The sequence below is a fragment of the Polypterus senegalus genome, chromosome 12 (assembly GCF_016835505.1).
Source record: "Polypterus senegalus isolate Bchr_013 chromosome 12, ASM1683550v1, whole genome shotgun sequence".
NCBI classification, from domain to species: domain Eukaryota; kingdom Metazoa; phylum Chordata; class Cladistia; order Polypteriformes; family Polypteridae; genus Polypterus; species Polypterus senegalus.
The window spans coordinates 123502366-123519590 of record NC_053165.1 but is presented as its reverse complement, the minus strand read 5'-3'; the positions used below and the strand labels follow the sequence as shown (position 1 = coordinate 123519590).

The window sequence follows — 17225 nt, the reverse complement described above, 5'->3', positions numbered from 1 at the left end:
CTGACGGAGGGGCAGTGTGGCAAACAGCCAGGGCCCTTACCAGGCTGGGATGCCTGTTTAATGGAAGGACCAGGGAAGAGATGATATACAGGGCATTATCTTACCTAGAACATTAACAGGGCAGCCCCCTGGGTTGCAGCGGAGCCTGGGAGTCCAACAGGGCTTCATGGGAGTTGGAGTTTGGCTCTGTGGGTGCTGCCAGGGAGTGATGCAGGGATTGCAAAGCCCTATCTTGTTAGGATTCCACCTCACCCTGAAGTGCTTCCGGATTATGCTAACACGCCACCGGAAATGCTTCCAGGTGGGGCATAAAAGGAATCAGCTGCCACTGCTCCAGGAACCAGAGCTGGGAGGGAGAAGACAAAGCTTGCAGGAGGAGGAGTGGAGGGGGAAGGGGGGGGGGGAGAGAGAGAGAGAGAGAGAGAGAGAAGACAAAGAAAAGACAGTGCCATTGCTGTGCTTCACTGGGCTTATCTGAAGAAGAGGAAAAAGGAAGGAAAAAAGTTTCACACAGTAGAAAAAAAAAGCATGCATTGTGCTTGTGAACTTGTGTCTGTGTTGGGTTTGGGAAGCTACTGCACCCTATGTAGGCCATAAGTCAGCAGGGTTCCTGGCCATCTGCAATGCAGGGACCAGCAATATGTTCATGTGGCAATCCCAACACAGCACCGCGAGCACTGACAAGAGCTGAGCCTGTGAGAGATGCACAGAAACACCACTCCTGCCCAGACAGTGTAGAAGAAGATCTGGCAAGGCCCAAAGGCAGTGGGTGGCTAGATGCATGCTGTCATGGCTGGTGAGTGGAACAGCATACTGGGAAGAGAGGCCACGCTCTCAAACGTACATAGTTTTAAATATCTGGAAAACATTCAGGATTAAATCACTTAGATATCTGTACATAGACAAAGTCTTTGCATCCTACGAACAGTTACACTCCAAATGTAACTTTCCCGTAACACATTTCTTTCATTACCTTCAAATTAGAAACTTTGTTAAACAAAACCTCCCCAATTTCCATCACCTCTCACCTACCTCTTTGCCGGAAAAAATATTGATCAGTCTTGGACTCAGACAGCATTTCCGTAATATATAAAAACATTTTAAAGTTCCTTCCTTTCAAAGATCCCAGAGTACAGTAGGAAAAGGATCTCTCACTCAACATCTTGGAAAAGGAGTGGAAAGTAGCAATAATGCACAGAATTCACTGGAGTTCCATATACGCAAAGCGTACAATTATTCAACTTAAAATTATATATTAAGTGCATCTGTCTGGATTAAAATTGTCCAAAATTTTCCAGGGCAAGATCTAACCTTTCAATCAAGTTCCAGCCTCATTGGGCTATATATTTTGAGTTTGCACAAACTTGACATCATTTTGGACAAAAAATCTTAAATGCCTCTCAGACAGCCTTGGTGTCACAGTCCCTCCTAATCCATCAACAGCTGTGTTTGGTGTACTTCTAGATGGGCTTAAAGTGGAGAAGGACAAACAAACTGTAATTGCCTTTACTTCACTATTGGCATGTAGATTTATCTTGCTTAACTGGAAGAATGCTAACTCACCGCTTTTAAGTCATTAGATAACTGATGTTATAAATTATCTAAAATTGGAAAAAAATCAAATTCTCACTTACAGGATCTGTGCAAACCTTTATCAAAACTGGGCAGAATCTAATCAATAACATTTCAGAATAAGCATTTAAGTTGAGGATGTGGGTTCTCTCGCTTCTTTTTTTTATTCTATTTATTTTTATTCATTTATTTACTTACATAAAATAGATCTACTATTAAAAGTTTTACTCTGCTGACCTAGCTCTCTCTCTCATGGGTGGGGGTCAATTTGTTTCTAACCTAGCTTTGTTATACTTGATTTGCATGTATGGAATGTTATGTGATTTTAATAAAATTAATAAAGTTTCCAACTGTATCCCCATGCCCTTGATTAACTAATTTTAAAACAACAGTCTCATTCCACCGTACTAATTCCCTTCATAATTTTAAACACTTGAATCACATCTCCTCTTAATCTTCTTTTACTTAAACCGAAAAGGCTCAGCTTTTTTAATACTTTCTCATAATTCATCCCCCGTATCCCTGGAATCAGCTTAGCCGCTCTTCTCTGGACTTTTTCTAGTTGTGCTATGAGCTTTTTGTAGCGTGAAGACCAAAACTGTGTACAAAGTACTCCAGATGAGGCCTCACCACCCCATTATAATTAGAATTGTGGCTCAACTGATGCTGCTACGGAGAGGAACCAGGCAGTCATGAATGTTGCTCCAAACAGAGTAGTGATGCTCTGGGGTAGGGTTGCTCCTGGTCCTTGAACACTCAGCAGGAGCGACACTAGCTAGCCCAGACCATTTCAAGTGGGCTACCGCTGATAGCCAAGGGATGGCAGCAAGAAAAAAAGAGCAGGGCTCATGAGGACCCCTCATGCACCATGGGATGATAGCATGGACAGGAGCTAGATAAAATGATTATTCCTTTTGGTGGATGTCTCCTTCTTGAAGAGATTGAAACAGGTAAGCAGAAAAGATGTCAGTTTTAGGAGGTGGCACTGAAGCTCATGAGTGTTTCGTTAAGAGATATATCCTGACTGTTTTAACCTTGCCCTTTAAACTTAGTTATTTGCATTTTAACCTCCACAAAAACACTGCTTTTACTGTGGATTATTTATTGGTTAATTTGTTTATGAAAACCCTGCACTACACTTTACTTTGGAACACTATTTATTGAATACTTAAAGCACTAAGTATTTTTGATACACCTACCCTTGTTATGATGTGTCCTCATTGCCCAGTCCATCTTGGTTTCATAACTAACCATGTCCTGGATTCAAAAGGAGTGTGCCAGCTGTGGGCAACCCATGTGTATCCCTTGTACCAACAAGGATTTGCTACAGCACAATCGGTCAAGCAGCAGTAGGATTCAGATGTGTTGATTTATTGTGCAACAAAGATTCAGCTCAATAACAGTACTGGGGTATTCACTGCAATAATGCCAGTAAGACCTGGGGCCTCATGTATAAATGGTGCATACACACAAACTGTTGCAAACGCTCATTTCCACGCTCACTTCGAAATGTTTAAAAACTAAACCTGGCTTAAACTGTGTGTACACTTTTTTTTTTTTATCAGTTTTCCAAACTGGTGGCACAAAGCGTCAAAGCAGTGCTACTGTTTCTGTGTCATTTCCCTTTCTTTATCATACAGTATTTGCATCCATTACGAGCATTATCAATTACACCAAAATTAATTGCATAAAGTATATAAAATTAATTCACTTGATTGTAATCATTCTGTAACAACATAATGGTTCACAGAAGGACAAAATACTCCAACTACCATAGCTGTTTTGGTGTTGTTAGAAAACATTGCAAATGAAAGAATTAGAAGAGAGTGTGTATTTAGAGATGATGATGACTGGCTTCTAAGTCGATTTAAATTTCCAAGTGCTATCCTCTTGGAGCTGTGTGCTGAACTAGCACTGGCTTTACAAAGACAGACTTTTGAGGAATCATGCTCTGCCTGCTCCTTTGCAAGTTCTGTCCACTCTTGGGTTTTTACCCACAAGAGCTTTTCAATTTGAACTTGCTGACCAAACAGGTATTTCAAACACAACACTGAGTCGCACCATGCCAGCTGTATGGGATGGTATTATCCGCATGTTATCCAGATATACAAGATTTCCTTACACTGTGGTTGAACTGGAAAACACCAAAGCGACTTTCGCAGCAACATCTGGTTTTCCAAATGTAATCGGACCGGTCAACTGCATGCACATTGCTAGTGTAACGACGCTGAACAAGTTTCATAAGCCAGAGATAAAATCAAAATAAGAATGAGCTGGCATTACATCATATATAGCAGGACAGCTTATAAAAATAGCAGCTTCACACAGTTGCAGGTGCTTTTTCCAACTGATATGAGAAAAGGCAAGCAATCCTTTTAAGGATTGCAAGTGACCTCAAAGAGAGTCATATGCAAAGAGCAGATAATCTATCCATTGTGGCACTTGGTGCTGATGCTGCACTATAAAACCACCTTCAGAGAATGAAGGTGCTTATATAGATAGAAATCATTTCCATTCCATTAATGCAGCATACTGCATAATGTGGTAAACAATCGCTGCATGCCTGTACTTAAAGAAATGCGGTATGATGAACCTAACCCACCAAATGATCAGCTAAATCAGACAGTGTTAGAGCTTTATTTGAATGTAATTAGCGGAATGTAAAAATGTATTCATTTTTTAACCAATTCATTTACTTTGTAGTCAATATCACATAATACAGCCCTTATACTCCTTAATTCATTGGCCACATCTCTTACAGCATCCACTATTGCTTTTTGCGACTCCAGAACAGCGTCCATTAGCACACAGTCAGATGGTCGCACAGCGGTTTCCGAGGCAGAGGTGTGTTTGCAGCCAGCATCCAAAGTTATGCTGGGCAAAGCACCACCATCACCAACTTAAGACATGTCCTCGGCACTGAAGAAAACTTGGGAAAAGCAGTTCAAAGAGAGACCCCTTTCCAGGTAAGTTGAGTGTGCAATAGGTATCAAAAAAGGGGGTAAAAATAATACAATGCACAGAACAGAACACCAGTAATCCTCAATACAATATAATAGTGCACTACAAACATGGCGTTCTCAGTTACTCTCCTTCTACTATCTTCTGTATAAAAAAAAGCAATGTGTTATAGATAAAAATTGTAATTTTTTTTATTGTTTTAATGTGGCTTGGCTGCAACGTACATTTTGCTTTTTTTATCATGCACACAAATGACATGCCACATAAAGCACATAATGCTAAGTGTTTACTGGTACTGTGAGTTTGAGATGTATGGTGCACATAGAGAAGGACGATGGCACAGAGTTAAAAAAAAAAAATGTAAGAATGCTGCTTTGTTACATAATCAGTTAATTTCATATAAATATCTCATGTACACAGTACAATTAGATTCCTATTTGCTCTCAAGCGGCGCTTCAGGTAGAAATTAACTACTGGAAGTACTCTGTTTAGTCAACATCTTGATCCTCCTCCCAATTTATTACTTTTACTTGATGAGGATGGCAGATTCACAAGAAGCTTTGAGCACAAAGGTACCTACACCGACCCTCTATAAGGACAGCTCACAAGACCAGCTACATAGCACTCCTGGTGAAATTACCTAAAATTAGGAATATCATACTGCTCCTGCTTCAAATATGAATGCCACAGTTTTCTTTTGAAGCACTATGAAGAAATTTCTACAAATGTTTGGAGACAATGGATGGATTATCATCAACCTTGTGCTCAGCCCTATTTCATACCATGACCATATCACCAATGAGGAAATACTGTGGCAAAGTGGCCTGCCAAGGCTGAAGGACATCATTCTAGCCGCCAAATGCGGCTAATAGGCCACACCCCAAGAATACCAAAAAAACCTTCTCTAGGACTGCAATGAATTGGGAACCCATCAAGCAGAACAGGAAGAAAGGGCACCCATTCAAGACCCTGATCTAACATTGCTCTTTTCAAAAGAAGACGTGCTATAACAGATGTGAACTCAGATGAGAATGAAGGTTCTACATTGGAGAAAGAACAGAAGCCCTCCCTGCAAGAAACGTCCACTCACATATAAGAACAATGCAGCTGCACCAGGTGTAAAGGCAAAAGATGGCACAATTTAGATGCAGCAACAGGTCGGGTGTCATCCTGCTCGTCAGTCTGCCCAACACCTGTCCTTCAATGAAACAGCATGGCTTGCTGTATCAAGGTATCGTGCAAAGTACAGTTTGTGATTACATTTTGTGATGGTCTTAATATAAAAAATTATGTTACTTATATAAAAGCCAAACTGAATGTTGTTTACCTCGATTCATTTACTTATTTTCCAACACTGAAACACAAGTAGCCTGCAGAGCTTCCAGTGTTTGATCGACACGGGCATGCTCACAGAGTACATATGTACTGAAGTGACTTTAGCTGCAGGTGGAAACTCCACACAACTGATATGGTTCTGCCTTTGTCCAGAAACGGTTTCATAAGCTTTATGACCTTCGTCTCGGAAAGTCTTTCTACCGTGGGGCTATTGGGACCTTTTCCTGAATAAGATCAAACATAGTTGCGTAGGGTGCAGAAGGAGCTTTCACTTGTTCTGTTATATTTGTACCTTTTGTGAAAGTGCTTATTTCATATTTGGACTGGATAGTCTTCACACATCATACATTTCAGGTCACAATTTTGTCATTAGTACTAAAACATGTTCAACATTTCATGCATTTTCTGTCATGTTACACTAACATGGATTTTTGTAGACACGGAACCCACATGAAATGCATGCGTTCTAAATAATAATATATTATTTACCCTATACAGCTCCAAGAAACTCACTTCCAAATAAACAAGGCTTGAACTGAGAGAGCTTATTGCCCTTCTTGCAGCGGTGTAGGGTTTGGGTTGCGATGGGGTGGAATAGCAGGCTGCTTGTGCTTATCGACATTTACAACACAAAAGACGATGATGGAGAGGTGTGAACAAATTAAAGGTGGGCCGAGATACAAGTTTTTTGTAGGCTTTGGTAATTCTAGTGTTAAGGGCCAATGTATCTGATGGGTAATGATGACATTAGTTGGGAAAGTGTGTCTTTTTCTCTCTTTTTTTATATATAAAGTGTTGCCTTGTGTAAACCAACCAAATGCAATAGCACTGCATTCTACATTTAAAATTACTAGTTGAGAATGCTGAAGATCTTACAGTAAACATCACATTTGAAACAGTGTACAATTAAAGTGATAAAAAGAAAAGTTGACGCTCCACAATATTATCAGATAGATAATATTACTACAGTTAAACTAGAACAATGAGCAGTCATTATTTTTTATTTATTAAAAAAATATTTATTATTTTAATGGATATTGAGCTGTGTATCTTGTAATTAAATAAACCTCGATAATTAAAAAAATTGTATTCTTGCAAAACACACTTAAATGTCCATTTGAGCTTCTAGAATGTGGAAAAGAGCGACTAAAGCTACAATACGCTTCAAATATGAAACCTCATTAGAAGTCAGAGAAGCATTGGAGACCACTTTAAATTAGCACATCTTTTATATTTTTTCCGTAGATTAAAGAAACTTGATAGAGTATAGACCAAACAGATGCCAATATTAACTAAACTTCCAATTGGTTAGTTAACTTGACAAATCACATTATATAAAACACTTGGAACAGCTACTCAATTATATTGAACATCCATCAACTTAATTTTATTCTGAATCTATAAATAAAAATTAGGAAGTTTTGAACATTAGCTGAAGAAAGTGATGCATGAATGTTTTTGGCACTGTAATCTAACTCATAAGTGTCCTAACCTAGAAGTGAAATAAAACTGAAGTGTAAATTTAAATATCTGTAGAAAATACTTTTCAAAAAATACCAGAATTTGATAGTTACTACAGTATCAAGAAATTAAAAAAATATATGTTAAACAAAACCATACCTTTGGCAAAAGTTTGAGTAGATCAGCTCTCTGCTTCTCTTCTTTCAAAAGGTTTCCCCCTCGATTATTGAACCGTGATGGATCTGTGGCTTTGGCCTGATGATAAAAAGGTACATTTATAGTACTTGGGGCATGACAGAACATTTTGAAGCTTTGTAAAGTAATAGATTTAAAAATATGAAAAGTAGTATTAGGCCTACTCAAGTCAAAATAAACTGACATGAAAAAGGAATAAGATAGGTTAAAGCCTATCCAAGCAGCATCAGGCCACTTCATTACAAGGCACACTCAGAATTAATTATCTTGTTTATTTTTTCAGTCATTCATGTACTACAATGCAAACTGCCTAATGGTGCTAGAAACTGGTTGAAATAATTAAACTATTAACCGAAATATTGTTAAATATAATAAGCAACACAGGAAATACTACATACATTTATGTTTTTCAAAATGTTTACTTACATGTCTATATTTACAAACTTGTATATGAACTACCAAAAATGTGATGTACTACAAGTCAAGTTGGGGAACATGCACTGGTCCAGTGCATTGCAGCACTCACTACACGACGAAACAACTCGGTATCCTGGTTGGCAACCCCCCAGGCAGAGACGTGGTCCAGTCCCATCCTCCAGAATGGTACCCAAGGATTTTCCGGAGAGACACAGTACCAAAGGCGTCCAGTCTTAATCTTGGGTCACTGGATAGCATCTTCTATCCTACCTGAACAGCTGGCAGAGGGTTAAGCAGCAAGACTTTTCATTCACAAATGTAGCTGGTGGAGGCTGCTCCGGAAAATAGGTACTGTTTCTCCGGAAAGCAGGTACTGTTTCTCCAAGGAAACTGGTAGTGTTTACATTTTCAACTAGCTGTACACTGAGCTACTTTTGTAAATTAAAAAAAATCCTATAAAAGACTGGTACACTGTACCCTTCCAAATGATACCCAAGTGTGGAGATACCGTCACTCTCATAGGTCACAAAATATCCTTTAAAAAAATAAATAAATGAGTCTTTCACAGTTCAAAGATAGCCATATACATTTTGTGCCGTTATGATTGTAATTGCGCTTCTGATGAAATGCTCTCCATGTTGAAATAATGGTGGAGTCTCTACTCTTCAATACAACATTATTAGAAAGATAAATGATCTTTAAGCCACAAGGTTTCCAATTCAATTTCCACCTCCAGCTCACTAAACATTTTCATACATGCAAACAATTTCTGGAATTTACTGGTTGCAATGAGAAGTCATGCAAAATGAGACCTTTACTGGTAAATTTGCAGATCCAGCGCAGGAACATATTTCCTAGTCAAGAACATCACGGAAGTGCCCTTGACAGTTTCCCAGAGTAAGATACAATTCCTTTGAATTTCATGGGTTGGTATAAAATGTTAACAAAACCAGTAAAAATGCTCCATACAACAGATACAATGTCACTGCATTATCTTGCATGCAAATAATAAAATTGTGAGAAATTGGTTTACTAATTTGGCTGAAATGTTTGAAAAGTGATCGAAAACTGGATATACAGTGGTGTGAAAAACTATTTGGCCCCTTCCTGATTTCTTATTCTTTTGCATGTTTGTCACACAAAATGTTTCTGATCATCAAACACATTTAACCATTAGTCAAATATAACACAAGTAAACACAAAATGCAGTTTTTAAATGATGGTTTTTATTATTTAGGGAGAAAAAAAAAATCCAAACCCACAAGTCCCTGTGTAATAGTAATTGCCCCATTGTTAAAAAATAACCTAACTGTGGTGTATCACACCCGAGTTCAATTTCCGTAGCAATCCCCAAGCCTGATTACTGCCACACCTGTTTCAATCCAGAAATCACTTCAATAGGAGCTGCCTGACACAGAGAAGTAGACCAAAAGCACCTCAAAAGCTAGACATGATGCCAAGATCCAAAGAAATTCAGGAACAAATTAGAACAGACGTAATTGAGATCTATCAGTCTGGTAAAGGTTATAAAGCCATTTCTAAAGCTTTGGGACTCCAGCGAACCACAGTGAGAGCCACACACACATATATATATATATATATATACACACATATATAATTTATATATATATATATATATATATATATATATATATATATATATATATATATATATGTGTATGTGTATATACATACATACACATACACATATATATACATACACATATACACACACACACACACATATACACATATATATACACACACATACACATATATATATATATACACACACATACACATATATATGTGTGTGTGTGTGTGTGTAAAGTACTTCTCGGCACAAGTCAAGTCATTCTTGCCATACGAGTTTAGTTCTGTCTACTGCATAAAACTGATGTGGCAGGAAATACTACAGTGTCATCTATAAACAGAGAAAAAGCATCATAGTTTTTTGATGCGTCTCTGTCATATTTGAAGCTATAGTCAAAGGCTCACAATTGACAACTAAAACGTATAATACTAAGCACTATATACAATTATATTTTACACTTTTTTTATCCTTTAATGGGCTAAATGTTACCTAAAATGGCCTAAAAATAAACACACACAACAGATGTATTTAAAAGTCAATTTTGGAAATCTTTAGCCTAAGTTAATAACAGTTGTGATACATTTCAGTACAACAAATGCTCTTGCAAATCCAGCTGATAGATTGTAACCTTGGTAGGAAAATCTGAAAGCTTAGTTAAACAGGAATTAGTTTCTGGCTAAATCAATCAATCAATCATAATGAATATCTACAGATTCAATAAGATGGAATAGCACTCATGAGCACAAGCTCCCAATCGGGCTATACAACATTCACAGCAATTTTTGGTCATAGTATTCATTTACACAATCTTAGTGAGTTTCGGACGGTCATGGTGCGCTGTGACTTCATGTCAGTTAGCGTGACACCCAAAGCAATTTAAGTCAGACCAGCTTGCAACTAGCCCAAACAAAATCAAAATAAGTTTGATTTTGCGTTGTCATAGGGGCAGGTTCATAAGTGTGTGTGTATATATATCGGAAATACCACACATTCAGTGCAGCAGCAAGGAAATCAGGAAGACATGTTTTAGACCACACAAACACAGGAGACACTTGCCCAATATCTCAAGTTTGCTGTACCACGATACAAAGGAAAAAGGAAAGAGAGGCTGCAGCAGGACCATCAATATGGAAAGTCTATAGTCACTAAGTTTGTCACACAGTGCATTCATTAGCTGCTAGAATGCAGTAAGATCACAATACATTGAAAATATAAAATTCTGTTGAAAAAAAATTGTCAAAGTCATGTAATTTGTTATCCTCTGCGAATTCTTTTTGTGTAATGTGACATCAGTTGCAACGAAATTTGAAATGCCCCTCCAATTGCAAGCTGTGTAATGTGCCATTTGCTTTTAACACACCAAGCTCAATTTCAGCCCAAAGATTAATTTAATGTGCACATTGAACAGAGAAGATAGATGGTCACATATGACTGCAAGTTGCTTTTGGAGTTTTGCACAAAGAGGGTCCATTACAGTATCATACATAAGCTATATGTGGTTTTACATATAGGACGCCAGTTATATCCGACAATGTCTTTCTATATAGCAGAGTTCAGTGAAACCATATTTTCGGCTTAACTCATAGAAAACCGAATGGTAATCAAGATACACTGATGTTACAGTCACAACATTGATGTTTTCAATGACTAAACACACACTGATCTTTGTTTTAGTCACAATTGTAAGCTCCATTTTTTTATGTATGAAGCAAAATAACCCCTCATTTTTGAAATCAAAATGGCATAAACACAAATTTGCAACTAATGATAAGACCTAAATTTTAGGCATGTTATATTTAGTTATATCTTTCATTGCTGTATTGATTTTCTACGCATACTTGGTTTTTAAAACCACATTTGTTGAGCTTCACATTATTTAGCAAGGAGTAAAAATGCATAACACCAGCAACTCCACACGATTTATATGAGACAAAATAAAGAACTAAAAAACAACCAAAACTTCCTACCTCCAATTCCAAATACACCTTCCAGTTCTCCTGCCATTTGCATACTCCTTCAAACAGCTCTGCATGATCACTGTAGTATTGTTTTAGTTGTAAAATTTCACTGTCATGCACATACAAAAGGTCTTCCGTATACACCTCTATAAAAAAGAGGAAATAAAGATTAGATTAATTTTAATTGATTGGTGAGAAAAAGGATTACCCCAAAAAAATCCCAGTTTGAATTAACTCAAAGATGGCAGACCTACAAAAAAAGTCTAGTTTATGTCAATGTCAAATTTAGTTATATAGCACATTTAAAACAACATAGGAATGCTGTGGTCAAAGTGCTTTACAATAATAGAATAAAAGAAAAAACATTCAATTAACAACTAGAAATAAACTAACCAATAAATAGAAGTAATGTTACATAATCACAGTGAGGAAATCATCAGTATTACTGAAGGTCTCAGAATGCAAGTGAATAGAAATGAGTCTTCAATCTTGTTTTGAACAGTTTAATTGTAGACAACTCCTTTATCTAATGCAAAAGCCCTGTCCCCCTTAGAGACAACTGACCAGAAGATCTAAGCACTCTAGATGGCTGGTGTAAAACGCACAATTCGGATAAATAAGCAGGAGAAAACCCATGTAAAGATTTAAAAACTAGAAACAAGATTTTAAAATCAATTCGAAAACTGACAGGCAGCCAGTGTAAAGAAGCTAATATTGGAGAAACAGAATCAGACTTTCTTGCCACCACCAGAAAGCGAACAGTAGCATTCTGGACCAACTGTAACCTGCGTATCAGGGATTTGCTAATCCCAGAATACAGCAAGTTGCAGTAATCAAGGCGAGAAAAGATAAAAGCATGAGTAGCATTCTCAAGATCCCTAGAAGATAAAAAAGGCTTGATCTTACCTAATACACGAAGCTGTGACTTACAGTGCATCCGGAAAGTATTCACAGCGCATCACTTTTTCCACATTTTATTATGTTACTCAAGAAAAATAATCTCGACCCCTCTGCCTTTGAAAATTTTAGACCCTTCTCCAACCTGCCCTTCTTAAGTAAAATTCTAGAGAAGGCAGTCATTTTGCAATTAAACGACCACCTCAATAAACATGCTATTCTTGATAAATTTCAGTCAGGCTTCAGAACAAATCACAGCACAGAAACTGCACTTGTTAAAGTAGTAAATGACTTGCGGGTAAATGCAGACAGAGGCCATTTATCTGTTCTCATCCTCTTAGATCCGACTGCTGCATTTGACACCATTGATTACAATATTCTTAGAAATCGCCTTAGTCAATGGGTGGGCCTCTCTGGCAGTGTCTTAAATTGGTTTGAATCCTACCTGGCAGGTAGAAAATTCTTTGTGAGTTGTGGTAATCAAATCTCAAAGACACATGATATCCGATATGGTGTTCCACAAGGCTCTATCCTGGGTCCGCTGCTTTTCTCAATCTATATGCTTTCGTTAGGTCAGATTCTCTCAGGTTACAACGTGAGTTACCATAGCTATGCTGATGACACACAGCTGTACTTATCAATAGCACCTGATGACTTTGACTCTTTCGATACACTAACACAATGTCTTACTGGTATTTCTGAATGGATGAATAGTAATTTTCTCAAACTAAATAAAGAGAAAACTGAAATTTTAGTAATTGGCAATACAGTAATGGATTCAATGAGGTTATCATAAATAAACTTGATGCATTAGGATTAAAAGTTAAGACAGAAGTAAAAAACTTAGGGGTAACTGTTGACTGTAATCTGAATTTTAAATCGCATATTCATCAGACCACTAGGACAGCATTCTTTCACTTAAGAAACATAGCAAAAGTTAGATCTCTTACATCATTGAAAGATGCTGAGAAATTAATTTACGCTTTTGTTTTCAGTAGACTGGATTACTGTAACGCACTCCTCTCAGGACTACCCAAAAAAGACATAAACCACTTGCAACGAGTGCAGAATGCAGCTGCTAGAGTCCTAACTAGGAAAAGAAAATCCGAACACATTTCTCCAGTTTTGATGTCACTACACTGGTTGCCTGTGTCATTCAGGATTGACTTTAAAATACTGCTTATGGTTTATAAAGCCTTAAATAATCTCGCTTCATCTTATATATCGGAATGCCTGACACGTTATATTCCAAATCGTAACCTTAGATCTTCAAATGAGTGTTTCCTTATAATTCCAAAAGCTAAACTTAAAAGAAGTGGTGAGGCGGCCTTCTGCTGTTATGCTGCTAAAATCTGAAATAGCCTACCAATAGGAATTCACCAGGCAAATACAGTAGAGCACTTTAAAAAACTGCTGAAAACACATTACTTTAACATGGCCTTTTCATAACTTCACTTTAACTTAATCCCGATACTCTGTATGTTCAATTCATCATAATAACTATTCAAAGTGGTTCCAAAATCTGTACTGACCCCTGCTCTCTCTTCTGTTTCTTTTACAGGTTTCTTTGTGGTGGCGGCCTGTGCCACCACCACCTACTCAAAGCATCATGATGCACCAACATTGATGGACTGAAAGCCAGAAGTCTACGTGACCATCATCATCAGGTCCTTCCATGAAAACCCTAAATACAAAGAGGACTGTTTGATTTATGTTAGGTAGATTGCCCAGAGGGGACTGGGCGGTCTCTTGGCCTGGAACCTCTACAGATTTTAATTTTTTTTCTCCAGCTTTTGGAGTTTTTTTTTTGTTTTTTCTGTCCACCCTGGCCATCGGACCTTACTTATTCTATGTTAATTAATGTTGACTTATGGTTATTTTTTTTATTGTGTCTTCTATTTTTCTATTCATTTGTATTCATGTAAAGCACTTTGAGCTACATTTTTTTGTATGAAAATGTGCTATATAAATAAATGTTGATTGATTGATGTTACAGCCTTATTCCAAAATGGATTAAATTCATTTTTTTCCTCAGAATTCTACACACAACACCCCATAATGACAACGTGAAAAAAGTTTACTTGAGATTTTTGCAAATTTATTAAAAATAAAAAAATTGAGAAAACACATGTACATAAGTATTCACAGCCTTTGCCATGAAGCTCAAAATTGAGCTCAGGTGCATCCTGTTTCCCATGATCATCCTTGAGATGTTTCTGCAGCTTAATTGGAGTCCACCTGTGGTGCCAGGCATCACGTTTGGAGGAAACCAGGCACCGCTCATCACCAGGCCAATACCATCCTTACAGTGAAGCATGGTGGTGGCAGCATCATGCTGTGGGGATGTTTTTCAGCGGCAGGAACTGGGAGACTAGTCAGGATAAAGGGAAAGATAACTGCAGCAATGTACAGAGACATCCTGGATGAAAACCTGCTCCAGAGCGCTCTTGACCTCAGACTGGGGCGACGGTTCATCTTTCAGCAGGACGACGACCCTAAGCACACAGCCAAGATATCAAAGGAGTGGTTTCAGGACAACTTTGTGAATGTCCTTGAGTGGCCCAGCCAGAGCCCAGACTTGAATCCGATTTAACATCACTGGAGAGATCCTAAAATGGCTGTGCACCGACGCTTCCCATCCAACCTGATGGAGCTCGAGAGGTGCTGCAAAGAGGAATGGTCGAAACTGGCCAAGGATAGGTGTGCCAAGCTTATGGCATCATATTCAAAAAGACTTGAGGCTATAATTGCTGCCAAAGGTGCATTGACAAAGTATTGAGCAAAGGCTGTGAATACTTATGTACATGTGATTTCTCAGTTTTCTTTTATTTTTAATAAATTTGCAAAAACCTCAAGTAAACTTTTTTCACGTTGTCATTATGGGGTGTTGTGTATAGAATTCTGAGGAAAAAAATGAATTTAATCCATTTTGGAACAAGGCTGTATCATAAAATGTGATGCACTGTGAATACTTTTCGTTTACTATATAAAAATCATATGAATTAATTTAATGCTTAAGTCCATCATTATGTGTATACAGCACAATAAAATGCTTAGTTACACATTTTCCAGAGACTAGTGACAGAAATAAAAAGGAAAAAAAAAACACAAAAAAAAAACCGTACAGTATATGATAAAAAGACCATACATAAACAAAAAATAAACATTTGTTTGCCTGGGTGACTGGAGTATCTACATTTGTAAAGAGGGTAATATGTGGTTGGTGAAGTTACATGAAGGAGGAATTAATAAAATACTAAATAGCAATATACAAAAAAAAAATATATATATATATCAATCACTAAACCTTTGCACTGAATAAGATCAGTTCAATAAAGAGCTGCTATGATGTTTGTATAAACTCTCTCTACTTATGAAAGGGAGGAAAAAAAATAATTGAACAACTTACTTTACTTGAACCACTTACCATCATAATAGGCTGTAAAGGCTTTCCTCTGTGCACTGCTGATGAAACACTTTTCCCAATACAAGGCAATCTCTTCCCTGATTGTTTTAATAACATTTTGAATATTCTGCATCTTTAGGTCTTCAAGGCGTTCAAGTTCATCCTTTAACTAAAAGGGACCACAAGTGGTTAAAATTGGAGAAGAAAATAACGTAACCTTGAAAAAGCTTTATTCTTGAGTTAATACATGCATTTTACTTCCTATTCCTTCATCCAACCCAACAACACAGACACGATTGTATATATTTTTGTGTATATTCTAATGTTTTAAAGAACAAACACATGTGTACAAAGATCTTTAAAATTAATTTTCCTTGGTAGCCTAAGGCTGTGGCCCCTAAATTAAGTAATAGAAAAATGTAAGAAACAGTGACAAATGAGAAAGCTTAGCAAGAGGCTACCTCAGCGTGTTCAGAATTCATTTTTAGACCAAGTGTGTGTACATTTCCATTTTGTTTTTATATTCACTTTGGCATCAGGTGTCAGAGTAGGCATAGCAGGTTTCAGAGCTAATTTAATTTTTGATTAGGCACTTTTCTTGACTGCATTACCAATATCTTCTCTGCCTTTTAGATAGTACTTTGATGTTATTGCTACAGTCTTCCACATACTGGCAAGTGCAGTCACCTATCCTTGAATTTATACAGCATACACATGCTATGGAGTTATGTGGATTTGCACTTAATATGACTAATGTTTTTCATATTTAATAACATGACAATAAGTTAAGCCACTGAATTTATTACACAGGTTTCAGCGAGTGGTCCCACTTACTTACTGTTACCTAACTTTTGTGAACAAAATTTATTTTCATAAGGTTGCATGTTTTCTTTCCCTTGTTAAATAAGAATACTCATTTCCCTGTGGATGCGCCTTGGAGTCAATATTTGTAAGTATAGCTCTGTCTTGCATAGGACAATTACTTATTTGCATTTGTGGTAATGGGAGAGTAACACATAACCAGTTTTTAATTTACATGGACAACTCTACATTTCGTAATAGGTCCTACCTATGTTAATAAGTCCCCTTCACTTTGCCTTTTTAACAAGCTGAAAGGAGGCTAAAGGGCTTAAAAATAAACAAACTGGTGGAATCCACTAGTGAGACAGAAGATACCCCTCTTCGTGTTTGGTATGCTGCTGTCTGCAGGCACTTAAATTTATTTAACATCCCTAGTATTTAACATAATTAAGGCATTACAATTCAGTACTTTATGGCTCCAAGAAGTGCAAGTTGAAGACGCGAGTTAAATCAACTATAAAAATGGCATGTTTAAAATAACTCTCTAAAACTATTTAAATACACATCTAAGCAACAACAGAGCAAAGAAGAAGTCCAAGTTCAGTGCAATCAAAAGCATCAATCCTGT

General features: G+C 37.3%; 1 protein-coding gene across 3 annotated transcripts in view; it reads right to left on the bottom strand.

Moving 5' to 3' along the window:
• The window catches only part of prc1b (protein regulator of cytokinesis 1b), an 85459-nt gene that overhangs the window by 36232 nt on the left and 32002 nt on the right, over window positions 1-17225 (bottom strand). For all 3 annotated transcript variants that reach the window (XM_039773361.1, XM_039773362.1, XM_039773360.1), the window contains exons 7-9: window positions 15818-15965; window positions 11503-11639; window positions 7489-7584 (exon numbers count right to left, since the gene is read on the bottom strand). In XM_039773361.1, the coding sequence (XP_039629295.1) occupies window positions 7489-7584; window positions 11503-11639; window positions 15818-15965 (381 nt within the window). The remainder of the gene's footprint in view (window positions 1-7488; window positions 7585-11502; window positions 11640-15817; window positions 15966-17225) is intronic.